At 65.9% G+C, this 26,413-nt stretch overlaps 2 protein-coding genes across 4 annotated transcripts; both read right to left on the minus strand.

The window, feature by feature from the left end:
- Nucleotides 1-1,442: 1,442 nt before the first annotated feature.
- Nucleotides 1,443-11,432, minus strand: LOC123345771 (zinc finger and BTB domain-containing protein 22-like). Its single transcript, XM_044982820.1, has 7 exons — nucleotides 11,341-11,432; nucleotides 6,699-8,140; nucleotides 3,618-3,702; nucleotides 3,358-3,433; nucleotides 2,990-3,107; nucleotides 2,340-2,473; nucleotides 1,443-1,712 (listed from the first exon to the last, which is right to left on the minus strand). The coding sequence occupies exons 2-7, from the start codon at nucleotides 8,119-8,121 to the stop codon at nucleotides 1,443-1,445; spliced, it is 2,106 nt and encodes a 701-aa protein (XP_044838755.1). The 5' UTR covers nucleotides 8,122-8,140; nucleotides 11,341-11,432.
- Nucleotides 11,433-14,698: 3,266 nt separating this feature from the next.
- Nucleotides 14,699-24,888, minus strand: LOC123346477 (death domain-associated protein 6-like). 3 transcript variants are annotated; one of them, XM_044983896.1, is made up of 8 exons: nucleotides 24,572-24,888; nucleotides 22,887-23,212; nucleotides 21,362-22,160; nucleotides 16,926-17,173; nucleotides 16,469-16,640; nucleotides 15,689-16,337; nucleotides 15,006-15,189; nucleotides 14,699-14,913 (listed from the first exon to the last, which is right to left on the minus strand). In XM_044983896.1, exons 2-8 carry the CDS (start codon nucleotides 23,079-23,081, stop codon nucleotides 14,854-14,856), a joined length of 2,307 nt encoding a protein of 768 aa, XP_044839831.1. In that variant the 5' UTR covers nucleotides 23,082-23,212; nucleotides 24,572-24,888; the 3' UTR covers nucleotides 14,699-14,853. The 3 variants fall into 3 exon arrangements, with proteins under 3 accessions (XP_044839831.1, XP_044839833.1, XP_044839832.1); XM_044983898.1 differs by having other exon boundaries at nucleotides 15,006-15,186; nucleotides 24,572-24,887; XM_044983897.1 differs by lacking the exon at nucleotides 24,572-24,888 and adding an exon at nucleotides 24,502-24,528.
- Between the last annotated feature and the right edge of the window lie 1,525 nt (nucleotides 24,889-26,413).

Consider the following 26,413-nt stretch of genomic DNA (forward strand, 5'->3'; position numbering starts at 1 on the left):
CCAGACAGGGAAACCTGTCCCCTAGTCACCCCTTTCCCCAACTCCTGCCACAGGGAAACCTGTCCCCCTAGTCACCCCTTTCCCCCAGCTCCTGCCCAGACAGGGAAACCTGTCCCCCTAGTCACCCCTTTCCCCAGCTCCTGCCCGACAGGGAAACCTGTCCCCTAGTCACCCCTTTCCCCCAGCTCCCTGCCCAGACAGGGAAACCTGTCCCCTAGTCACCTCTTTCCCCCAGCTCCTGCCCAGACAGGGAAACCTGTCCCCCTAGTCACCCCTTCCCCAGCTCCTGCCCAACAGGGAAACCTGTCCCCCTAGTCAACACCCTTCCCCCAACTCCTGCCGGACAGGGAAACCTGTCCCCCTAGTCACCCCTTTCCCCCCAGCTCCTGTCCACAGGGAAACCTGTCCCCCTAGTCACCCCTTCTCCCAGATCCTGCCAGACAGGGAAACCTGTCCCCCTAGTCACCCCTTTTCCCAACTCCTGCCTGGACAGGGAAACCTGTCCCCTAGTCACCCCTTTCCCCCAGCTCCTGCCCGACAGGGAAACCTGTCCCCTATCACCCCTTTCCCCCAGCTCCTGCCCAGACAGGGAAACCTGTCCCCTAGTCACCCCTTTCCCCAGCTCCTGGGAAACCTGTCTCCCTAGTCACCCCTTTCCCCAGCTCCTGCCCAGACAGGGAAACCTGTCCCCCTAGTCACCCCTTTCCCCAGCTCCTGCCCGGACAGGGAAACCTGTCCCCAAGACACCCCATTCCCCAGCGCCTGCCCAGACAGGGAAACCTGTCCCCTAGTCACCCCTTTTCCCAACTCCTGCCCGGACAGGGAAACCTGTCCCCTCCCCACAGAAACCATCCCATCCCCATAGTCTGGTGTGAAAGGTAAACCTGTCTTCTAGTGCCCCCCACAACTCTATTAACAAATAAACCTACCCCCACCCCCCACAACCCCAGTTACCCCCCCTCCGCGCATAACCCGTCAAAATGGTGTCCCCCGTGACACCACACACAAAAAAATGGGTAACAGACAAACCCAGCCCCCTAGGCCCCCCCCAGCTCCCAGTGTAACCCTTAAACTTGTCCCTGTGGTAAACAGGTAAACTGGGCCCCACACTGACACTCCTCCCAGCTGCCGCTTGTACCCTGTAAACCTGCTCCCTAGGGACCCCAGCTTCTGGTGTAACATCTAGGGGCATGGATGATTCTGTGCCAGCAGGATGGTGGGGGGAGCTCAGGGCAGCCCCCAACCCCTAGGGTGATGAGACAGCAAGTGTGAAAAATCGGGATGGGGGGAGTAGGTGCCTATATAAGCCAAAGTCCCAAATATCAGGACTGTCCCTGTAAAATCGGAACATCTGTTCACCCCACCAACCGCCCACCCCTTCGCAAAGGCCCTGGGTTTGGGGCCAAGCGCCCAGCCTCCTGCTCCCCACAGCACAGCGCCCCCTACTGAGTTGCTCCCTCGTGGTTTTCCCTGCTGCTGCGCCCCAAGGAACACTGGCCCCTGCTCTGCCCCAGCACCCCAGGGAGGCAGCAGACAGGTCTCCCCCCACCTGTTGTAGCCGGCAGAGTAGTGCCAGGAGCGGTCGAAGTGCCGGGCGTCCCGCCCCAGAGAGGCATCAAGGCCCGGATGTGGGTCCCTCGATTGGCGTCCGTGAGCCACCCCCCGAAGGAGCGAACGTAGGTGGGCAGAGCAGGGAACCGCTCGATGAAAACCTGGGCCAGACACAGAGAGAGGGTGTCAGCCCCAACCAGGCCAGGGTGTGTGTGTGAGGGGGTGTCAGCCCCAGCCAGGCTGGGGTAGGAGTGCGTGTGTGTGTGTAGACGGGTCACAGCGGGGTCAGTGGGGAGCAATGTGGGGGGAGTGGGGTCACTCAGTGGGTACCGTGGGGGGGTCACAGCAGGGTCAGTGGGGAGCAATGTGGGGGGAGTGGGGTCACTCAGTGGGTTCTGTGGGGGTGTCACAGCAGGGTCAGTGGGGAGCAATGTGGGGGGAGTGGGGTCACTCAGTGGGTTCCGTGGGGGGGTCACAGCAGAGTCAGTGGGGAGCAATGTGGGGGGAGTGGGGTCACTCAGTGGGTTCCGTGGGGGGGTCACAGCAGGGAGCAATATGAGTGGGGGGGTCACAGCAGGGTCAGGGGGGAGCAATGTGGGGGGAGTGGGGTCACTCAGTGGGTTCTGTGGGGGGTCACAGCAGGGTCAGTGGGGAGCAATGTGGGGGTGGGGGTGTCACAGCAGGGTCAGTTGGGAGCAATGTGGGGGAGTGGGGTCACTCAGTGGGTTCCGTGGGGGGGTCACAGCAGGGTCAGTGGGGAGCAATGTGGGGGGAGTGGGGTCACTCACAACAGGCTGGGTGGGCTGCGGGGGGTCGCCCTGCCACGCTGCCGGCAGCAGGAAGGAGATGGTGAACTCCTGCGTCTCCCCAGCAGCCTGGTCCACCCGGGTCAGAACTGGTGACGTCATCGGGATCTTCGCACCTGCCGGGTTTGTGCCATGTTTGCTCAGAATCCACATCCCCCCACCCCAGAACCAATCCCCAGCCCCCCTCAACTGCAGCCAGCTCCTGGGGAAGGGTAGACACCCCCCTTTTCTTCTGTCCCTGTTCTACCAGGGCTCATTAAACATGAAGCAGCCCCAGAGATCCGGGGGGTGGCCCAATCCCCTACGTCCCTCCCCTTAGCCCCTGGGGACCTTGGAGGGAGTTTCTCAGGTTGTTATGGGGTCTCTGAGGGATGGATTATGGGCTATCTGGAGCAATGGAGTTGAGGGGGGCTCTTGGAGTCACGATGAGGGTGGGGGCCTGTAGGGACCCCATGGGAGAAGGCTGTGGGGTTTGGGGGACTTGGGAGGGAGAGGGGGCTATGGGTGGAGCAGGGCTGTGGGTGCTCTAGGGGTTCTAGGAGGGGGGTTACATGTGGGGGTCAGGGAGCTGTGGACTCTCTAGGGGTTGGGATCTGAGGCTGGGGGCAGAGGGGTTATGGGGGTCACCTTACCCAGCTGGTTCCAGCCCTGGATGTAGCGGAAGAGGCGCCAGAAGCCGGTGGTCTTGGCGGCTGTGTACGTGTTGTTCACGCGGGTGCTGACCCAGGCCGAGGGGGGGTATAGCCGGGCCTGGGGGGGGCAGGGGACAACAGGAGCATGCGGGGGGTCAATTCCTTCCCACGCTTCCTGCTCCATCCCTCCAACCCCCTCCCTCCCAGCTTCAGGGGGACTGGCTGGCTCCAGAGGGTGGGGAATGAGACGCGGGTCCTTTTCCCGCTATGGGGCACAGGCGCCAGTCCAGCCCCAGGGTGGGGGAACTGGCCATCTCAGGAGGGGGTATTTTAGCAGGTTTCCCCTCCCCCCCACAACTGACCCTCACCTCGTAGTCAGAGCTGTTGCAGATGAGATCAAAGGTGAAACATTCGGTGACTTCCCCGCAGAACGTAGGCTTCTCCCTGCAGAACCAGATGGGGAGTCAGGGCGTACAGCCCCCCTAGGATTGGCCCCATCACACTGGGGGTGCTGTTGCCCCCAGGGGTTTGTGCAAGGATCAATCTCCATCCCCTGAGGCATTGGGGAAGGGGTTTGGGGATGTTCCCTCTACCACCCTCTGCAGTGTGGGGAGAGACCCCCACTCACCTTTCTCCCCAGACCCCCCGTGCCAGGGCCAGGAGCAGGAGCGGGGCCAGGAGCAGCAGCATCATGGGGGGCGCTGTGGCAGAAGCTGCAGGGAGAGAATCAGGCTGGTGATGAACCCCCCCCCGACACCCCCACCCCCTGCTGCCAAGACCAGAGAGCCTGGGGCACAACCTGCCCAGCCTGTAGGTCCCTGCACCCATCAGTCCCCCCAGCCCATCAGGATCAGCTCCCAGGTGCACCCCAAATCCCGAGACACCCAGACTCTGAACCCCCCCATCACTCCCTCTCCCCATGCCCCCAGCTGCTACATCACCCTGCAGACTCTTGCGTGGAGAGTTTGGGGTGTGGCCCAGCTCTTCTCATGCGTCTGGGCACTAGGCAGAGACGGGGCTGCTTTTATCCCCCTCCTCACCCCCCCCACCACGGCAGGTTACATAACCCCATGCCCAGCCCCTTCTGGCCCGGGAATCAGGCATGTGGTTGGGGTTGTGTAACGGGGTGTGTGTGTGTGATATAACCAGCAACGGGAACAGAGCGGAACCTCAAAACCCAGCCTGGTGCTAGGGGCCGCTGTGCGGTGGGGGGCCCTGTTGTACCCACTGTCCCCAGCCTCGTGGGGGGGGGAGGGGAGACTGCTGTGGGTGCAAATACGCAGTCTCCCCAGCCCAGCACCAGAGGGCAGTGTGGTGTGAGGGATCCTGGTTGTGCCCCATCTCGCAAGCCTGGCGCTGGGCGGTCCTCATGCCATTTTGGGGGGTGCTTTCCTGGAGGAGCACTGCCCGAGGGTCCCTCTGCCCATTTGGGGGGCACTGGCACACAATGAGAAGCAGGAGTCAGGCATCAAACAGACCAATAAATATTTATAGACATTAAAAAACCAACAAAGAATCAAGTTACAAAAGAATTGAACGAGACAGGAACTGAGGGGGATGGGGGAGCCCCACTCTGAGCAGAGGCAGAAGTGCCGCACCCAGTTCCTCACCCCCAGGCTGCAGTGGGGAAAACAGGCACAGAGGTGGAGTGGGGGAAGGGCTTACTCCCAAAACAGGACAGAACCCAGGGGTCCCGACTCCCAGCCCCTCCCCCCTGCTCTAACCCACCGGCCCCCACCCCCTTCCCAGAGCTAGGGAAAGAACCCAGGAGTCCTGGCTCCCAGCCCCCCTCCCCTGCTCTAACCCACCAGCCCCCACTCTCCTCCCAGAGCTGGGGAAAGAACCCAGGAGTCCTGGCTCCCAGCCCCTCCCCCTGCTCTAACCCACTAGACCCCACTCCCCTCCCAGCACCGGGGAGAGAACCCAGGAGTCCTAAGGCCCAATCCAGTGACTTCCCCCACTAGCCCAGCATTGGGGTGGGGGGTGCCGTGCATTAGAGGGATCCCTATGCCCGTTCAGTTTGTAATGGGGGAATTACTACATCACACACCAAACATCAGGTGCTCCTACCACTGGGGCCTGCACTTCCCCCTGGAATGCCCCCCCAGTGGGGCCGGGGGTCATTCACCCCCAGCCCTTGGCAGGGAAGGGGGCGTCGTACCTATATTCAGGTTAGCTCTGTGCTTAGGGAGTGGGGGGAGGGTGTTGTACCAGGGAGGAAGGGGGAGCAGTCCCTGGAGGGGGATAAAGAGGGATGTTGTCCAGGGAGGGGAGAGATGGAGGAAAGGGAGCAGAGGATGCTGTCCTGAGGGCAGTTGGGATGGAAGGGGGGGGTGCTGTCCCAGAGAGGGACTGGGTGGGGGGGAAGGAGGACAGAGGCGCAGGGGACCCCACCCCTACTATAGGGCGAAGGGACACTGGCCCTGCCCCCAGGAGGGGATATTCATAGATACCCAGGCCAGGTCTCGCCTGCCCCCCACAGAACACAGCCCAGCGACCCACCCGGCACTGGAGCAGCTCTCTCAGCCATCCCATCCTGGTCGGAACATGCCCCCCTTGGCAGCTGCTCCCAGCCTCATTCCCCTCCCTGGTCTCCAGACTCCAGCTGCTGGGCCAAAGGGCCCTTGCATCACAGCTCTGTTCCCAGGTGGGGATCCAGTCACCCCTTCGTCATCTCTGCAAGGCCTGTTCCCTGCAGCTTTCAGCATTCGTAGGGCTCTCCTCCAGCCCCTCTCCAACATATCCCCACCTGTGTGGGAGCGCGGGCCCCAGACCTGGGCACTGGAGCCCAGTGGCGGCTGCCCCAGGGCCAGGTACAAGGTAAAATCACGTCCTGCCCACAACTGCCCTGTTTGTACCTCCAAGGATCACACTAGCCCTTTGGCCATAAATTGGGGTCCAGGGGGACCTGGCCCGGGGAGGAGGGGTGAGGGTGGTCTGAGGAGAGAGTGGGGGTTGCCCCATCCTCCAGAAGGGATAGAGCACGGGGGCTGCAGGTTCCAGCTCAGCATCAGTCATTACACATACGAGAAAGCCAAAGAGAATCACAGACAGACAGACAGGGACAGGACAGACTCACCGACCCACAGGTCAGCCTGCTACACACAGCACAGAGGGACCGCACCTCACAAACACCCCCCCCCACCAGTCTCCTTAGTGGGCGAGGGAGGTACCCCCCACCCAACAAGGGGGGGTGGGCTAGTGTTAAGAGTCCCTCAGGGACCCAGGAGTCCAGGCCCACCGAGGGTACACAGCTATGGACCCACAACGCCACGGCCCAGGAATCCAGCCCCCACCTGGCCCCGGAAGGGGGGGTGCGGGCACAGAATTCACTATCCGGGACCCCGACAGAGACTTCAGTCTGTACAATCATCACTGCTTCCTGTCTCACCCCACCCCCAGAGTGTCCTGGCTCCTCGGCTCCCCCGTCCCTGCCCCACAGCATCCTGGGAAGCCCGGGCCGCTCCAGGTGGGGAATCCAGTAACTGGCGAGTCTGTGCATCTGGGATGGGGGTGGCATGTCTGTGCCCCAGGGTCTGTCAGGGAGGAGGGGGTGTCCATGTGCAGGGCGGGGGAGGCCATCCGCCACCTGCTCCCCCACTTCACATCTTGGCCCCGCTCCCCCCGCCGAAGCCCAGTTCACTGCGCGGAGACCTCCCGGCAGCCTGGGGCTCCCGTAGCACCGCCCAGTCACCCTCCCCTGCCCTGCCTGCCACCACGGGCTCCTTCTTGGGTCCCCCGCCGGCCCCGGCCAGGCGGTGGCGCCGCTCGCAGTGCCCCTTGTGGCGCATGAAGCTGTCTCGCCACATGAACTTCTTGGCGCAGACGTCGCACTCGTAGGGCTTGAGGCCGGTGTGCGTCTTCATGTGCTCGGTCAGGTGGTGCTTCATCTTGAACTTCTTGTTGCAGACGGGGCAGTCGAAGGGGCGCAGGTTGAGGTGCATGTTGACATGCCGGTCACGCATGCTCTTGTGGGAGAAGGCCTTGCCACAGTGACACATGAAGATCTTGTTGCCATCGCCCGAGCCGGCTGCCAGCTGCACAGCCCCGTGCTCCACGGGGGCCTGCGGGGGGAAGACCAGGATCTGGTTGCCCTGCATGTCCATGGGCATGAGGGAGCGCTGGGCAAAGCTGCCACCGCCGCCGCCCGGGCCCTCCTCCAGCCCCTCGTAGGGCGAGGGGAAGTCCTCTGAGGACTCGCAGAAGTTGACCTGCTCCTCCAGCTTGGCCCCGGAGGGCTCGGTCAGCGTACGCACATCACTGATGCTGAGGGGGGGCTCACCGGGGGCCGGCCCCACCTCCACCGGGTCCTCGTCCTCCTCGCATGTCAGCACCAAGTCCTCCTGGGACCGCTCCTTCTTGATGTACACCCACTGCTTCTGGGGCATGATGCTAGGCTGCACGTAGGCTGGGCGCCGCCCCCCGCCCCCACCACTGCCCCCATCCCCGCCGCTGTCACTCACGTCATCATCCGTCTCCAGGATGAACTTGCTGCCGCCGGAGAAGGGCTCGGGGCAGCGGGAGGGACCCTTCTCGGCCTGGAAGATCACCTCCTCGTCTGGCCCCTCCGATCCGTCCCGCTCTATGCCACCTGCCGCCCCTCGCAGTGCATACTTGGCAGGCCCGTGCTCCGGCCCCTCACCCGTCTCCCGGGGGCTGAAGTAGTTACTGCTGCTGGGTGACTGGTTCTCGCTGGTGCGGCTGGAGTGGGCACGGAAGGAGGAGGAAGGTGAGGGGCCGGCGGTGCCCCGCCCCTCCTTGAGCAGCTCCGTGCACTTGTCCACGATGTGCCACATCTGCAGCACGCTGCCCACGGTGAGGAAGTTGACGATCTCATCTGAGGCCATGCTCAGCTTGCCGGTATACGCGGACCCCAGCACCGTCTCGAAGGCACCCGGGTCCATGACGTTGGGCAGCACGATGGACGTCATGTTCTTCAGCAGCACCTGGTCGTGGAAGTAGGGCGAGGAGGCGGCCAGCACGGCCCGGTGGGCCCGGAACACCCGGCCCTGCACGTGGATGGAGATGTCACACAGCTTGCCCTCCACCCGCTGCTGGTTCAGGTTCTCCAGCAGGGCGCTGGTGATCTCAGGGAAGTCCACGTGTACAATGGCACTGCACGCCGGGTCCATGGTGCCGGGGATGCACTGCCTGCAAGAGACAGAGGATTAGAGCTGTGGGGTGCTGGGAGATCCCCCCCTCCTTCCTCATATGCTGCATTCCAAAGATCCCCGGGGCAGGGAGGGGGCCTTCTGTCTGTGGGCCCCCGCCCCAAATCCTGTGATCCAGACCCACCCCAGCACAGGGAGCAGGGCAGGCCCAGGATCTGAGGAGATTCACTGAGACATTTAACCCTTTGTGGAATGGACCATAGGGGACAATTGTGCCCCAGTCCCAACCCCCCAGGGGAGAGCGATTCCCAACACAACACCATGAACTCTGCCTCTGGGACCAACCAACCCCTGCAAATCCATACCGGCCCCTCTTGGCATCCGCCCCTCAGACAAGACCTTCCCCCAACTCCTCCACAGCACCACCACCCGCAGCCCACCCCAGCACTTGGCCAAGGTCTGTCTGGGCTGTCCAGCGTGTTTGAAAAGAACAGTGAAATACAAGTGTGTCTGGGAATGTGAGGGAGGGGGAGCCCCAGGCAAAGAGACGAGGTTTCCAGGTTGTAGGAGCAGAACCAGGGCACTCTGAGAGAGACTAGGGTGTGTGGGGCACCCATCACACACACACTGAGCCCCCTCCAGCCCCCCTCTTCCCCATCACAATCCGCCCCCCTTCCCTCAGCACTACCTCCCTTATTGCCAAACTGCAGCTTCTCCTCCACACCCTCCCCTTAGCCCCCATTATAACCCTCCAACCAAAAACCGCAATCTCCCACCCATCCCTGCTCCTACTATATAACCAACCCATGCCCAGCTCCCCTTCCCACCCATACCTCTCCATATCCCCCCCAGCCTAACCCTACCAGCCCCTGCCCCAGCCCATGACCCCCACACATCCCTGCAGCCCCAAACCTCGGGGAAAAGGGTGAACAGTGATGGGGCCAAATCTGCAGATTATATAAAATTACTCAAGATAGTTAAATCCAAAGCTACTAAGGGATCTCACAAAACTGGGTGACTGGGCACCAAAATGGCAGGTGAAATTCAATGTTGATAAATGCGAAGTAATGCACACTGGAAAACATAATCTCAACTATACATATAAAATGATGGGGTCTAAATTAGCTGTTACCCCTCAAGAGAGAGATCTTGGAGTTGTGGATAGTTCTCTGAAAACATCCACTCAATGGGCAGTGGCAGCCCAAACCAGTAAAGAATGTTGGGAACCGTTAGGAAAGGGATAGATAACCAGACAGAAAAGGTCATGTTGCCTCTCTATAAATCCATGGTGCGCAGGCAGATCTGGTCGCCCCATCTCAAACAAGAGATATTGGAATTGCAAAAAGTACAAAGAAGGGCTACAAAAATGATCAGGGGGATGGAACGGCTTCCGTATGAGGAGAGAGTAAAACAACTGGGACCGTTGGAAAAAAGACGACTGGGGGGGGTACGGCAGAGGTCTATTCAATCGTGAACGGGGTGGAGAAATTGAATAAGCTGGGAGTGGGCGACAGGGGATGGATCACTTGATAACTGTCCCTTTCCGTTCATTCCCTCTGAAGCATCTGGCACCGGCCACCGGGCTAGATGGATAATTGGTCGGACCCAGTGTAGTCGCTCTTATGTCCTTATCATAAAGTAACCCCCGAGCCCCTGCCTGGCTCCCAGCCCCCAACTCATAACTGCCCCTGACACCCCCCCACCCCTCAGGTCATAACCTCTCCCAATCCCGCAACTCTCAGGCACCACCTGATCACAACCTCCGACCAACCTTATACTTCCCTCCTGAAAACTTCACACAGCCCATCTCAACCCGCACAGAGCTGCTTCCCCCCCACTCAGGGTCTGCCTCCTCCCCAACAGACCCCCCACCTTATACCCCCCCACAGCTCACTTCCCAGCCGCCCACTGTCCAGCCCTCCTTCCATCTCCTACCCTGCCCCTAACCCGCTGCAACCTCAAAGGGAACTAGCCTCCTGCACAGTGACCCAATCCCCCGCCCGTCTGCCCACAGCCCCCTCTGGCCCCTCCCCCCACATGTCCCCCCCAGATCCCCCTGCCCCTCCCCCCACAGACCCCTCGGGCCCCTCCCCCCACATGTCCCTCCCCAGCTCCTCCTGCCCCTCCCCCCACAGACCCCTCAGGCCCCTCCCCCATGTCCCCCCCAGATCCCCCTGCCCCTTCCCCACAGACCCCTCGGGCCCCTCCCCCCTCATGTCATCCCCACAGATCCCCCAGATTCTCTGCCCACACACCCCTCGGGCCACCCCACGTGTCCCCCCACAGATCCCCCCACCCCTCGGGCCCCTCCCCCCTCATGTCACCCCCTCAAATCCCCCCACCCCTTTGTCCACAGACCCCTCGCGCCCCTCCCCCCACGTCACCCCCCCAGATCCCCCAGATTCTCTGCCCACACACCCCTCAGGCCACCCCACGTGTCCCCCCACAGACCCCTCGGGTCCCTCCCCCCTCATGTCACCCCCCCAGCTCCCCCCACCCCTTTGTCCACAGACCCCTCGGGCCCCTCCCCCCTCATGTCACCCCCCCCAGTTCCTCCCGCCCCTTTGTCCACAGACCCCTCGGGCCCCTCCCCCCCACATGTCACCCCCCCAGCTCCCCCCGCCCCTCCCCCCACAGACCCCTCGGGCCCCTCCCCCCCACATGTCACCCCCCCAGCTCCCCCCGCCCCTCCACCCACAGACCCCTCGGGCCCCTCCCCCCCCAAGTCCCCCCCCAGATCCCCCAGATTCTCTGCACAGACACCCCTCGGGCCACCCCACGTGTCCCCCCACAGACCTCTAGGGCCCCTCCCCCCTCATGTCACCCCCTCAAATCCCCCCACCCCTTTGTCCACAGACCCCTCGCGCCCCTCCCCCCACGTCACCCCCCCAGATCCCCCAGATTCTCTGCCCACACACCCCTCGGGCCACCCCACGTGTCCCCCCACAGACCCCTCGGGCCCCTCCCCCCTCATGTCACCCCCCCAGTTCCTCCCGCCCCTTTGTCCACAGACCCCTCGGGCCCCTCCCCCCCCAAGTCCCCCCCCAGATCCCCCAGATTCTCTGCCCAGACACCCCTCGGGCCACCCCACATGTCCCCCCACAGACCCCTCGGGCCCCTCCCCCCTCATGTCACCCCCTCAAATCCCCCCACCCCTTTGTCCACAGACCCCTCGGGCCCCTCCCATGTCACCCCCCCCCCCACCCCCGCTCCCCCAGGCCCTCGCCCCCCCGCGCTCACCCGCCCGCTCGCGCTCCAGGGCTCTCAGGACACCGCCACCATCTTGTTCCTCACCCTCCTCCCCCCAGCCCCCGGCCCCGCCCCTGCCTGGCTTAAAGGGGCAAGCGCCGTCGCTCTCAGGCTGCCATGGGGGCACTATCCGCCGACACCCGGGCCTCCCCTTTAACGCGGTCCAACCCGCCCCGCGCGCGGTGTGGCGCTCATTAACCCCGTCCTCTTAAAGGGGCAGGCCCAGGCGCCGCTCCGCCAACGTCGACCGACACCGCAATTTTGCCTTTAAATGCCGGGCGGGCCTTGAAGGAACCATCGTTGCGCAGGCTCTGTTCCTTCCCTGGGAGAAAGTGGCCTCGACAGCTCCCCCTGCTCTTTAACTCCCTCCTCCGTGACAGACAGGGCCGGCAAGGGGCGGGGCCTCCGCAGCTAACCCCGCCCCCACCCGCCCGGCTGGGACAGGCCAGCCCCTCCCCCCCCACAGACCCACCTGCCCCCCAGGCCTCTCCCCCACAGAGCCTCCTGCCCCCCAGCCCTCTCCCCCTTAGTGCCCCCGCAGCCCAGACCCCCCCCCCACAGAGCCACCTGCCCCCCAGGCCCCCCCCCACAGAGCCTCCTGCCCCCCAGGCCTCTCCCCCTTAGTGCCCCCGCAGCCCAGACCCCCCCCACAGAGCCACCTGCCCCCCCGGCCCCCCCCACAGAGCCACCTGCCCCCAGGCCTCTCCCCCTTAGTGCCCCCGCAGCCCAGACCCCCCCCCACAGAGCCACCTGCCCCCCAGGCCTCTCCCCCTTAGTGCCCCCGCAGCCCAGACCCCTCCCCACAGAGCCACCTGCCCCCCAGGCCTCTCCCCCTTAGTGCCCCCGCAGCCCAGACCCCCCCCCACAGAGCCTCCTGCCCCCCAGGCCTCTCCCCCTTAGTACCCCCGCAGCCCAGACCCCCCCCCACCGATCCACCGGCCCCCAGGCCTCTCCCCCTTAGTGCCCCCGCAGCCCAGACCCCCCCCCCACAGAGCCACCTGCCCCCCAGGCCCCCCCCCACAGAGCCTCCTGCCCCCCAGGCCTCTCCCCCTTCGTGCCCCCGCAGCCCTGCCCCCCCCCCACAGAGCCACCTGCCCCCAGGCCTCTCCCCCTTAGTGCCCCCGCAGCCCAGACCCCCCCCCCACAGAGCCACCTGCCCCCCAGGCCCCCCCCACAGAGCCACCTGCCCCCAGGCCTCTCCCCCTTAGTGCCCCCGCAGCCCAGACCCCCCCCCACAGAGCCACCTGCCCCCCAGGCCTCTCCCCCTTAGTGCCCCCGCAGCCCAGACCCCCCCCCACAGAGCCACCTGCCCCCCAGGCCTCTCCCCCTTTGTGCCCCCGCTGCCCAGACCCCCCCCCCACAGTGCCACCTGCCCCACAGGCCCCCCCCCACAGAGCCTCCTGCCCCCCAGGCCTCTCCCCCTTAGTGCCCCCGCATCCCAGCCCCCCCCCCAGTGCCACCTGCCCCCAGGCCTCTCCCCCTTAGTGCCCCCGCAGCCCAGACCCCCCCCCCACAGAGCCACCTGCCCCCCAGGCCCCCCCACAGAGCCACCTGCCCCCAGGCCTCTCCCCCTTAGTGCCCCCGCCCCCCAGACCCCCCCCCACAGAGCCACCTGCCCCCCAGGCCTCTCCCCCTTAGTGCCCCCGCAGCCCAGACCCCTCCCCACAGAGCCACCTGCCCCCCAGGCCTCTCCCCCTTAGTGCCCCCGCAGCCCAGACCCCCCCCCCACAGAGCCACCTGCCCCACAGGCCTCTCCCCCTTAGTGCCCCCGCCAACCAGCCCCTCCCCCCACAGAGCCACCTGCCCCCCAGGCCTCTCCCCTTAGTGCCCCCGCAGCCCAGACCGCCCCCCACAGAGCCACCTGCCTCCCAGGCCTCTCCCCCTTAGTGCCCCCGCAGCCCAGACCGCCCCCACAGAGCCACCTGCCCCCCAGGCCTCTCCCCCTTAGTGCCCCCGCGCAGCCCAGACCCCCCCGCAGAGCCTCCTGCCCCCCAGGCCTCCCCCCTTAGTGCCCCCGCAGCACAGCCCCCCCCCCCACAGAGCCTTCTGCCCCCCAGCCCTCTCCCCCTTAGTGCCCCCGCAGCCCAGACCGCCCCCCACAGAGCCACCTGCCCCCCAGGCCTCTCCCCCTTAGTGCCCCCGCAGCCCAGACCCCCCCGCAGAGCCTCCTGCCCCCCAGGCCTCCCCCCCTTGTGCCCCCGCAGCCCAGACCCCCCCCCCACAGAGCCTTCTGCCCCCCAGCCCTCTCCCCCTTAGTGCCCCCACAGCCCAGACCCCCCCCACAGAGCCCCCTGCCCCCCAGGCCTCTCCCCCCTAGTGGCCCCGCAGCCCAGACCCCCCCCCACAGAGCCACCTGCCCCCCAGGCCTCTCCCCCTTAGTGCCCCCGCAGCCCAGACTGCCCCCCACAGAGCCACCTGCCCCCCAGGCCTCTCCCCCTTAGTGCCCCCGCAGCCCAGACCCCCCCCACAGAGCCTCCTGCCCCCCAGGCCTCTCCCCCTTAGTGCCCCTGCAGCCCAGACCCCCCCCCCCGAGCCCCCGGCCCCCCAGGCCTCTCCCCCTTAGTGCCCCCGCAGCCCAGACCGCCCCCCACAGAGCCACCTGCCTCCCAGGCCTCTCCCCCTTAGTGCCCCCGCAGCCCAGACCGCCCCCCACAGAGCCACCTGCCTCCCAGGCCTCTCCCCTATAGTGCCCCCGCAGCCCAGACCGCCCCCCCCCGAGCCACCTGCCTCCCAGGCCTCTCCCCCTTAGTGCCCCCGCAGCCCAGACCGCCCCCCACAGAGCCACCTGCCTCCCAGGCCTCTCCCCCTTAGTGCCCCCGCAGCCCAGACCCCCCCCCGCAGAGCCACCTGCCCCCCAGGCCTCTCCCCCTTAGTGCCCCCGCAGCCCAGACCCCCCCCCACAGAGCCTCCTGCCCCCCAGGCCTCCCCCCTTAGTGCCCCCGCAGCCCAGCCCCTCCCCCCACAGAGCCTCCTGCCCCCCCGGCCTCTCCCCCTTTGTGCCCCCGCAGCCCAGCCCCCCCCCCCCCCCACAGAGCCTCCTGCCCCCCAGGCCTCTCCCCCTTAGTGCCCCCGCAGCTCAGTCAGAGCCCAGACCCCCCCCACACACAGAGCCTCCTGCCCCCCAGGCCTCTCCCCCTTAGTGTCCCCGCTGCCCATACCCCCCCCCCACAGAGCCACCTGCCCCACAGGCCTCTCCCCCTTAGTGCCCCCGCAGCCCAGACCCTCCCCCCCAGAGCCTCCTGCCCCCCTCCTCTCCCCCATATCCCTTTACCGCCCCCCAGCTCAGTCACAGCCCAGAACCAGCAGCTGCTGAGTAAGAAAAAGATTTTATTTTGGGTTTTTTTTTTTTTTTAAACATTTCTTTGTACAAAGAGGGAGGGGCAGCCTAGGAGACGTGCAGGGCTCTGCTCCACCCCCTTAACCCCACCCCAGAACCAGCCACAAACAAACCCTGTCACCCTCCCTGACCCCAGAGTCTCCAGCCCCCCTGGGCAGGCATGGGGTCTAATCCGAGTCTGACAGAACGATGATCTCCTCCGGGTCACACTGGGTCGCCACGCTGGTCTGGGGAGAGAGCAGGGCAGGGACACATGGTCAGGCCACCTCTCAACCAAACTGGCATCCCCACTCAACCCCCACCTCAGCCAGCCCCTCACCTTGCAGGCCTTGGGCAAGAGGCGCTGGCACAGCTGGGGGCTGCCCTGGGAGCTGCTGACCAAGCTCTGGAAGGGCGAATCGGCACGGGTGGAGTCAGGCAGGGGGCTGCGGGGCAGCAGGCCATCTAGCGGCAGCTCCAAGTCCTCATCCTCTGAGCCGATGCTGTGAACCTCGAGGCAGCTGCTGGCAAGGGTGGGAGAGATGGGGTCATGGGGGAGGGGACAGCATGGGGTGGCACCTGGAGTCAGCCCATCACACCGGGGGCAGGGTTCCCCTTCTCCCGCAATGCACCCCCCCCCACCAGGGCCCACCCTCCTTCTGGCAGTCCAAGAGGGAAGATGGTTCCTGGACCCATGGGCCCCTTGGAATAGGCTCTACTCCCAGCCCCCTTCACCCGCTAGGGATGGCTGGACATGGAAGGGCTGGAGTGGCCACCGCACCCTGACAGTAACTGCCCCACCAAAGCCCCCCAGGCAAAGACATCCCTCCACCCACTGCTGTGGTTCCCAGTCAGGAGCAGGACAAGAGAGGGACCCAGTGTCAGCTCCAACCCAGTATCCCCTCCTTGATGCACAGGGCCCAGTGCCTTCTCCCCTGCCGTCTCCTCACCTGTCACAGAGCTCCCCCCACCTCACACACTGCCTGGCCTGGCCTGGCCTGGCGTGTCTCCCCTTGCCCCCACCTGTTGCCACAGGGCAGCTCCTGGCGTCCCCTCTTGCAGGCCAGGGGCCCAGCGCTGCCGTTGAAGCTGGTGGAGCTGATGATGCTGCCCCCGTTCTCCAAGGGCCGGGCAAGGGGGCTCCTGGGAACAGACAGCCTTCTCTTGGCAGGGGGCTGAGTCCGGAGCCCGGAGTCCCCCATGCTGCCTCCCTCCTGCTTCACCACAAAACTAGCAGGCTCCTTCAGGGAGACCTCCTGCTCAGTCCGGGAAGAGACAGTCTCAGGGGAGGCGGGGCCCAGTGGGGTGGCCTCAGAGGGCTCTGGGGATGAGGGGGCAGCCTTGCGGGTGGCTTCAGAGCCCCCTGGGATTTGAGGGGAGGGGGGTGGTGTCTCGCTGAGTTCCAGAGGCAGCGCCTCAATCTCCAGCACAAACAGCTCCTGCATCGGGCTGAATGGTGGCCCCTCCCCCTCCTTGGGGGATGGGGGCCCCTGGCCCTCTGTAAGGGGCAGGGGCTCCTCATCTTCATCCTCTTCTTCGTCCTCATCCTCATCGTCCTCATCCTCGTCCTCCAGATCCTCCCCGCCTGACGAGCATGGCAGTGGCTCCAGGCCCAACTCCATGCACTGGTCCTCCTGGTCCCCTGCCGTGTCCTCACCTGCTGCTTCTGCATCTAGGAGAGTCACCACAGAATAGAACCCAGGAGTCCTGGCTCCCAGCCCCCCCTGCTCTAACCCACTGGACCCCACTCCCCTCCCAGAGCTGGGATAGAACCCAGGAGTCCTGGCTCTGTGCGGTATGCACCTTGCATGGCTGCATCCTCTTCTTCTTCCTCCTCCTCCCCCCCTTCTTGGCTCTGCTGCAGCTCCTCCTCAATATCTGTGTCTGATGAGGGCTCTTCCTCCTCCGACTCGTCGTCCTCCTCCTCACTGACCGCAGGTGCCCCTTGGCTTGCAGTGCTTGTGCTGGGGCTGCCCTGAGGAGGATAGAGAATGGGGCGTTACGCCAGCTGAGTCCCCACAGGCCTGTCTACAAACTCCCTTCGTTCCCCCCAACACCCACACCCACACCCCTCTACCTCTCCCATGCCGGGAGACCCGCTGGCAAGTGCTGTGCAGCTCCAGGGCACAGGTCATGCCAGGCAGCCCAGGAGCCGAAGTACTCCCTTCCCCATACAGGGGGCTGGGCAAAGCACATGGCACAGCTTGGGAGCTCTATCCGCCCCCCCACGATGCACACAGCCGTATGCACCCAACCTCACCTGCGTGTGGGGCTGCCCCTCCCCTGGGTCTGGCGCCATGGGGCAGGGTGGCGGCAGTGGCCCCTCCTGCCGGGGGGCAGCGCTGCCACGGGCTTGGGCAGCTCTCTTGCGGACACGCTCCTCCTCCTCACTCTCGTCCTGCAGCTGGGCATAGCGCGAGACGACACTGTCCAGCCGTGTCAGCGCCACCTCGCGGTTTTCCCGCAGCCGCCGGGCCAGTGCAGAGTCCCTCCGGGCGGGGTCAGTGTCTACACACACACACGGGGGGGGGAGAGGGGGAGAGAAGGGTCAGAGGGGCCCCGAACGGAAACACTCCCCATCTCATCCCCAACCTGGAATAACCCCACCTGCCCTTCTCTCTAAAATGACTGGGTAGGGTCTCCTCTGGCCTTCCCAGCCCTCCCCAACCAATGCTGCCCCACCACCAAATGGTTTCACCGGGCTGGCAAAAGTTGGTATGTCCTGCCTGCCCTCTCACCAGCCCAGCACTGGTCAGTATGCGCCCCCCCTCCCCCTCTCACTGGGCTGGTACTGGTCATTATGCATCCCCCACCTCCCCACGCTCTTACCAGGCCGGTACGCATCCCCCCGTCCCCCTCAGCAGGCCAGTACTGGTCAGTATGCCCCTGCCCCATTCCCCCGCGCTCTCACCAGGCCAGTACTGGTCAGTAGGTCCCATTCCCCTGCACTCTCACCAGGCCGGTACTGGTCAGTACGCCCCATTCCCCTGTGCTCTCACCAGGCCGGTACTGGTCAGTACGCCCCATTCCCCTGTGCTCTCACCAGGCCGGTACTGGTCAGTAGGCCCCCGCCCCATTCCCCCATCCCCCTCACCAGGCCGGTACTGGTCAGTATGCCCCCGCCCCATTCCCCCGCGCTCTCACCAGGCCGGTACTGGTCAGTACGCCCCATTCCCCTGTGCTCTCACCAGGCCGGTACTGGTCAGTAGGCCCCCGCCCCATTCCCCCATCCCCCTCACCAGGCCGGTACTGGTCAGTATGCCCCCGCCCCATTCCCCCGCGCTCTCACCAGGCCGGTACTGGTCAGTATGCCCCCGCCCGATTCCCCCGCGCTCTCACCAGGCCGGTACGCATCCCGCCGTCCCTCTCACCAGGCCAGTACTGGTCAGTAGGCCCCCGCCCCATTCCCCCGCGCTCTCACCAGGCCAGTACTGGTCAGTAGGTCCCATTCCCCTGCACTCTCACCAGGCCGGTACTGGTCAGTACGCCCCATTCCCCTGTGCTCTCACCAGGCCGGTACTGGTCAGTAGGCCCCCGCCCGATTCCCCCGCGCTCTCACCAGGCCAGTACTGGTCAGTAGGCCCCCGGCCCCTTCCCCCCGCCCGCTCACCAGGCCGGTACTGGTCAGCATGCCCCCGCCCCATTCCCCCGCGCTCTCACCAGGCCGGTACTGGTCAGTAGGCCCCCGCCCCATTCCCCCGCGCTCTCACCAGGCCGGTACTGGTCAGTAGGCCCCCGCCCCATTCCCCCGCGCTCTCACCAGGCCGGTACTGGTCAGTAGGCCCCCGCCCGAGTCCCCCGCGCTCTCACCAGGCCAGTACTGGTCAGTAGGCCCCCGCCCCATTCCCCCGCGCTCTCACCAGGCCGGTACTGGTCAGTAGGCCCCCGCCCCATTCCCCCGCGCTCTCACCAGGCCGGTACTGGTCAGTAGGCCCCCGCCCCATTCCCCCGCGCTCTCACCAGCCCAGCACTGGTCAGTATGCGCCCCCCTTCCCCCTCTCACTGGGCTGGTACTGGTCGGCACCCCCGCCCCCACCCCGCACATGCTCTCACCGGGACAGTACTGGTCATTATGCATCCCCCACCTCCCCACGCTCTTACCAGGCCGGTACGCATCCCCTCGTCCCCCTCACCAGGCCAGTACTGGTCAGAATGCCCCCGCCCCATTCCCCCGCGCTCTCACCAGGCCGGTACTGGTCAGTACGCCCCATTCCCCTGTGCTCTCACCAGGCCGGTACTGGTCAGTACGCCCCATTCCCCTGTGCTCTCACCAGGCCGGTACTGGTCAGTAGGCCCCCGCCCCATTCCCCCATCCCCCTCACCAGGCCGGTACTGGTCAGTATGCCCCCGCCCCATTCCCCCGCGCTCTCACCAGGCCGGTACTGGTCAGTAGGCCCCCGCCCCATTCCCCCGCGCTCTCACCAGGCCAGTACTGGTCAGTAGGCCCCCGCCCCATTCCCCCATCCCCCTCACCAGGCCGGTACTGGTCAGCATGCCCCCGCCCCATTCCCCCGCGCTCTCACCAGGCCAGTACTGGTCAGTAGGCCCCGCCCCATTCCCCCGCGCTCTCACCAGGCCGGTACTGGTCAGTAGGCCCCCGCCCCATTCCCCCGCGCTCTCACCAGGCCGGTACGCATCCCGCCGTCCCTCTCACCAGGCCAGTACTGGTCAGTAGGCCCCCGCCCCATTCCCCCTTCCCCCGCACCAGGCCAGTACTGGTCAGTAGGCCCCCGCCCGATTCCCCCGCGCTCTCACCACGCCGGTACTGGTCAGTAGGCCCCCACCCCATTCCCCCGTCCCCCTCACCAGGCCAGTACTGGTCAGTACGCCCCCACCCCATCCCCCCGCGCTCTCACCAGGCCGGTACTGGTCAGTACGCCCCCACCCCATTCCCCCGTCCCCCTCACCAGGGCTGTACTGGTCAGTATGCCCCCGCCCGATTCCCCCGCGCTCTCACCAGGCCGGTACTGGTCAGTAGGCCCCCACCCGATTCCCCCGTCCCCCTCACCAGGCCGGTACTGGTCAGTATGCCCCCGCCCCATTCCCCCGCGCTCTCACCAGGCCGGTACTGGTCAGTAGGCCCCCGTCCCATTCCCCCGCGCTCTCACCAGGCCAGTACTGGTCAGTATGCCCCCGCCCGATTCCCCCGTCCCCCTCACCAGGCCGGTACTGGTCAGTACGCCACCGCCCGATTCCCCCGTCCCCCTCACCAGGCCGGTACTGGTCAGTAGGCCCCCGCCCCCTCCCCCCGCGCTCTCACCAGGCCGGTACTGGTCAGTAGGCCCCCGCCCCATTCCCCCGCGCTCTCACCAGGCCGGTACTGGTCAGTAGGCCCCCGCCCCATTCCCCCGCGCTCTCACCAGGCCGGTACTGGTCAGTACGCCCCCGCCCGATTCCCCCGTCCCCCTCACCAGGCCGGTACTGGTCAGTACGCCCCCACCCGATTCCCCCGTCCCCCTCACCAGGCCGGTACTGGTCAGTACGCCCCCGCCCGATTCCCCCGTCCCCCTCACCAGGCCGGTACTGGTCAGTAGGCCCCTGCCCCATTCCCCTGCGCTCTCACCAGGCCGGTACTGGTCAGTAGGCCCCCGCCCCATTCCCCCGCGCTCTCACCAGGCCAGTACTGGTCAGTACGCCCCCGCCCCATTCCCCCGCGCTCTCACCAGGCCGGTACTGGTCAGTAGGCCCCATTCCCCTGTGCTCTCACCAGGCCGGTACTGGTCAGTAGGCCCCCGCCCGATTCCCCCGCGCTCTCACCAGGCCAGTACTGGTCAGTAGGCCCCCGCCCGATTCCCCCGCGCTCTCACCAGGCCGGTACTGGTCAGTATGCCCCCGCCCCATTCCCCCGCGCTCTCACCAGGCCGGTACTGGTCAGTAGGCCCCCGTCCCATTCCCCCGCGCTCTCACCAGGCCAGTACTGGTCAGTATGCCCCCGCCCGATTCCCCAGTCCCCCTCACCAGGCCGGTACTGGTCAGTACGCCCCCGCCCGATTCCCCCGTCCCCCTCACCAGGCCGGTACTGCTCAGTAGGCCCCCGCCCGATTCCCCCGTCCCCCTCACCAGGCCGGTACTGGTCAGTAGGCCCCGCCCCATTCCCCCGTGCTCTCACCAGGCCGGTACTGGTCAGTAGGCCCCCGCCCCATTCCCCCGCGCTCTCACCAGGCCAGTACTGGTCAGTACGCCCCCGCCCCATTCCCCCGCGCTCTCACCAGGCCGGTACTGGTCAGTAGGCCCCATGCCCCTGTGCTCTCACCAGGCCGGTACTGGTCAGTATGCCCCCGCCCGATTCCCCCGCGCTCTCACCAGGCCAGTACTGGTCAGTATGCTCCCGCCCGATTCCCCCGTCCCCCTCACCAGGCCGGTACTGGTCAGTAGGCCCCCGCCTGATTCCCCCGTCCCCCTCACCAGGCCGGTACTGGTCAGTAGGCCCCCGCCCGATTCCCCCGTCCCCCTCACCAGGCCGGTACTGGTCAGTACGCCCCATTCCCCTGTGCTCTCACCAGGCCGGTACTGGTCAGTACACCCCCCCCCCATTCCCCCGTCCCCCTCACCAGGCCGGTACTGGTCAGTATGCCCCCGCCCGATTCCTCTGTGCTCTCACCAGGCCAGTACTGGTCAGTACGCCCCATTCCCCTGTGCTCTCACCAGGCCGGTACTGGTCAGTAGGCCCCCCGCCCCATTCCCCTGCGCTCTCACCAGGCCGGTACTGGTCGGTGAGGTGGCTACCGAAGTTGTAGACCAGATCAAGGTGGCGCCGCTCCTGCAGACGGTTGCCCACCTCGCGGAAGGCATCCAATGCCATGCTCTGCATCTGGCGCTTGGCCAGGGCCAGGCTGTGGCGGGCACTGGCCTTCTGGATCACCTTGAGGATGTCCGTGTAGTCGGGGAAGACGTCAGGCCGGTTGATGAAGCGCTCAATGCGTCGGTTGACCTCCGGGTAGCGGGTGCCCCGGTAGGGGATGCGTTGCTCGATCACCCGGCCCGTCAGGCTGCTGCACTGCTTGAGTTGGCACAGCCGCTTGAAGATGTGCATCATCTTGCGCTTGAGCCGGCTCTCCTGCAGGTAGGTGGAGTTCTCGCTGTCCAGCTCAGCCAGGTTCAGCTCCCGCTCCTGCAGCCGCCGGATCTCCCCCATATACACACGCAGCAGGTTCTCCAGGTAGCGGATTTGCCTCTTGGAGCCAGTGCCACGCTGTCCTGACGTCCCCTCCCCCTCCTCCTCGGGCACTGCTGGCTCTGGCTGGTGGGGGGTGGCGGGGGCTGAGCTGAGCGCCAGCTTGCGGCGCTGCGTGTGGGCCTTGAGCACGGTGCACAGCTCGTTGATGTAGACATAGACTTTGCTGCGCTTGCTCTGCACACGTGTCAGGCAGCGCCCCAGCACGTTGCGAAACTCAGCTGAGGCCAGGAACTCGGCACTGGCCTTCTGGTGCCGGCTGGCCAGGAACGGGATCACCTCGGGGTGCTCCTCCGTCAACCGGCTACAGCACTCCAGGAACTGGGGAGAGAGGCATGGGGGGAATGGTCAGAGGGGTGCCAGCACTCCAGGACCAGGCGGAAGGGAGAATGGGTGTCCGGACCAGGTGGAGACAGAGCTAGGGCTGGGGGCGCACATGCTTACACAACACAGGGGTGGTCACATGGACAGCAGGGCCAGTGGGGCAGAGGACCGAGGGGGGGAAGAGGGCTTGGGGGGACAGGGCCCCTGTTCACGGGAACACCTCCCTGAGCTCTTTCACTTTCAGTTCCCAAGGTCTGATAAAGAACCAAAACTAGAGCCTCCTCCCCTCAGCGGGATCAGCCCTGGAGATCCACTCACCTCTGCCCCTCCCAGATCCCACAAGCCATGGGCTGTGCACGCTTCAGGCCACACAGGCCTCCCTCCCAAGCCCCTTTCACAAAGCAGGGGAGCGGGCTGGCCTTGGCTCAGACCCACAGGGCAGGATCAGCCCAGCAGACTTAGCCAGGGCAGAGCAAGCCCCAAGCCTCACAGGCTAGCTGGCTGAGGAATAAGACACGGGGCCTTTCCCCTCCAATGGGTGCCAGCTCAGATCCCACCCCAGAGCAGGGACTGGCTGGCTCAGGGGGACAGGGAACAGGACGCAGGGTGGGGGATATGCGGAAGGGACACAGAAGTCCATGGCTGTGGGGGCGGGGGAGAACAGGGGTACATAGCTAGGGAAGGCCATACGTGGGCGACAGGGACTCTGCCAGGGGCACTCACCTCTGCAAAGAGCCGTTCATTCTCAGCCTTGAAGCTGCCACCATGCTGGGCCAGGGGATCTGGTTTCTTGGTGGGGGTCCCATTGGTCTGGGGGGAGGCAGGGGCGGGCCCCGGGGACTCCCTGGGCATAGGTGGTGGCAGCCCCTCCTCCTCATCGTCCAAGACGATGATGTTGCTCTCCACTGTGGCAGCCATGGGGGTAGGTCACTGCCTGGGGTGGGGATCAGAGCTGCAGGGGAGGCCTGAGGGCAGGGCACATCCCGGAGGGGGGCCCCACGGGGAGTAACCCCCACAGTGCAGGCTCTCTCAGTCCCCGGGGGCACTGCCTGCATGGGGAGATAGTACAGTGAGTGCTGGATCCACCCCCAGTATCCACTCTATAGCCCTAACTCCATGCCAGGCCCAGTACCCACCCCCAATGCCAATCCTACTTCCCTATGTGCCCCAGCCAGTAACCAGAGCCTGCCCTATATCCCCACCACCACATACCTGTGCTTTCCCTACATGGCCCCTCACCCACCCTGGGATCCAGCATCTGCCTCATCCCCATCCTGTACCTGCTCCTCACTCCACCCTGGTACACAGCCCCCATCCTGTAGCTATCCCATATCCAAACCTCACCCCATCCCTGGGAGCCACCCTATATTCCCCCACGCTGCTACCCATCACATATCACTTCACCCCAGACCTTACCCCACCTATAGCCATTAGGGTGACCAGCCAGCAAGTGTGAAAATCGGGACAGGAGATGAGGGGATAATAGGAGCCCATATAAAAAAAAATCCCCAAATACTGGGACTGTCTCTATAAAATTAGGACATCTGGTCACCCTAATAGCCATACCCACCCCATATCTGTCCTCAGGCCCTGTCCCCCCAGATTCCCACGAACTCCACCCCACAGATCCTCCACATCCCGCCCCCCAATCCTCCCCGACCCCACCCCACAGATCCTCCACCCTCCAGATCCCGTGCCCAGATCCTCCCCGACCCTCCACTCCCCACATCCTCCACCCCCAGATCCTCCCCGACCCCCCACATCCCCCCTGACCCCACCCCACAGATCCGCCACACCCCACATCCCGCCCCTCCGCCCCACAGATCCTCCCCGCCCCTCCACCCCCACATCCTCCACCCGCAGATCCTCCCCGACCCCCCACATCCGCCCTGACCCCACCCCACAGATCCGCCACACCCCACATCCCGCCCCCTCCGCCCCACAGATCCTCCCCGACCCTCCACCCCCACATCCTCCACCCCCACATCCTCCCCGACCCCCCACATCCGCCCTGACCCCACCCCACAGATCCGCCACACCCCACATCCCGCCCCTCCGCCCCACAGATCCTCCCCGACCCTCCACCCCCCCATCCTCCACCCGCAGATCCTCCCCGACCCCCCCACATCTCCCCTGACCCCACCCCACAGATCCTCCACCCTCCAGATCCCGTGCCCAGATCCTCCCCGACCCTCCACCCCCCACATCCTCCACCCGCAGATCCTCCCCGACCCCCCACATCCCCCCCTGACCCCACCCCACAGATCTCCACCCCCCACATCCCGGCCCCCCGATCCTCCACCTCCCCAGGCCCTGTCCCCGCCCCACCGATCCTCACCGACCCCAAGCGCCCCCCACAGACACCCCAGGCCCGGCCCTGCCCCGCCCCCCAGCCCTCGCGCGCTCACCCGCCTCCTGGTGCCTCCTCCGAAGCCCAGCACCGGAAAAACCGATTTCTCCTCCTCCCCGGTGTGCGCAGGACCGGAAGTGGCCCTTTGTCACCAGTGGGCGCCGCCATGATAGCGTACGGCGATAGGTTCCGGAGCTGCTGCCCAATCAGAGCGAGAGGCTCCCTCTGGGTCTGGAGCCACGACAAGGGCGTCGCATACGCCGAGCCAATGAGCGAACGAGACAAGACGCGATCCTGTCGCCGCCGCCGTCTTCTTGTGCAGCCCTTACGTTACCGCAAATGGGCGCGGCCATTTTCCTGTACGGAAAGTGCCTTCGTCTTTCTTGCGTCACGCAGTCCCGTTCCGCCAATCAGAGGCCTGAGACCCGTGCTAGACCGGGGGCGGGGCTGCTCTGTTGCACCTTGAGGGAGAGGGCCGGACTGTTCCATTCCATTATGGGGGGGGGGGAAATGCGCTATACATCCGGGCACTGTTCTGGTCCCTCAGGCGGTCGGGTAGACACCATTGTTCCAGTTAGGGAGAGGGGGCTGGACTGGACCGGACCCGATGAGCTGCCGTACAACATGGAGCGCTCCACGGCTCAAACCTTTCCCAGCACGGCCGAAGCCTGCTCAGTGCGCACGCGCGGCTTGAATAAAGCCGTGACAAGATGGCATCTGACAGCCCTGTTTGCGCATGTGCCGCTCAGCCTGTCCCGGAGAAGATGGCACCCCCGCTCGGCAGCCTGCGGTGGGCACCTATCGCGCCTGCGCAGTTTGTTCCATCCATCAGGCGGGCCTATTGCCCCATCCCGTGGCAGCTGCCTCCAGCTCGCCACTGTCGCTGCGAGTCACGGGTACGCCGTACAAAAACATGGCAGCCGCTAGTGGCCGTGTACGGAAGTGGGAGCGGCCATCGACGCATGCGCAGCGCTGCTTGTCGGAGCTGCACTGACCCAGGACAGGCAGAGAGCTCGCTTCAGCCCCGGTGTGCTGCCAAGCGGCCCGCAGCCCTGAACCCCGTCCCGGAGACCACGCCCCTTCCTGCCCCCCAACCCGCTGCCCTGATCCCCCTCCCAGAGACCACACCCCTTCCTGCACCCCAACCCTGACCCCCCCCGAGACCACACCCCCTCCTGCCCCTACCCTGAGCCTCCTCCTGCCCCCAACCCCCTGCCCTAATCCCCCTTCTAGAGACCACACCCCCTCCTGCCCCCCAACCCGCTGCCCTGAACCCCCTCCTAGAGACCACGCCCCCTCCTGCACCCCAACCCTGACCCCCCCGAGACCACGCCCCTTCCTGCCCCCCCAACCCCCTGCCCTAATCCCCCTCCCAGAGACCACATCCCCCTTCTGCCACTACCCCCTGTCCCTGCCCTGACCCCCCCTCCTGCACCCCAACCCTGACCCCCCCCCCGGAGACCACACCCCCTCCTGCACCCCAACCCTGATCCGCCTGCCCGTGACCACCCCCCCTCCTGCTCCCCTACCCTGATCCCCCCTGAGACCACACCCCCTCCTGCCCCTACCCTGAGCCCCCTCCTGCCCCCCACCCCCTGCCCTAATCCCCCTTCTAGAGACCACACCCCCTCCTGCACCCCAGCCCCCTGCCCTGAACCCCCTCCTAGAGACCACACCCCTCCTGCCCCCAACCCCCAGCCCTGATCCCCCTCCCAGAGACCACGCCCCCTCCTGCACCCCAACCCTGACCCCCCGAGACCACGCCCCTTCCTGCCCCCCAACCCCCTGCCCTAATCCCCCTCCCAGAGACCACACCCCTTCCTGCACCCCAACCCCCTGCCCTGAGCCCCCTCCTAGAGACCACATCCCCCTTCTGCCACTACCCCCTGTCCCTGCCCTG

This window comes from Mauremys mutica, chromosome 12, assembly GCF_020497125.1.
Source record: "Mauremys mutica isolate MM-2020 ecotype Southern chromosome 12, ASM2049712v1, whole genome shotgun sequence".
Taxonomy (NCBI): Eukaryota; Metazoa; Chordata; order Testudines; family Geoemydidae; genus Mauremys; species Mauremys mutica.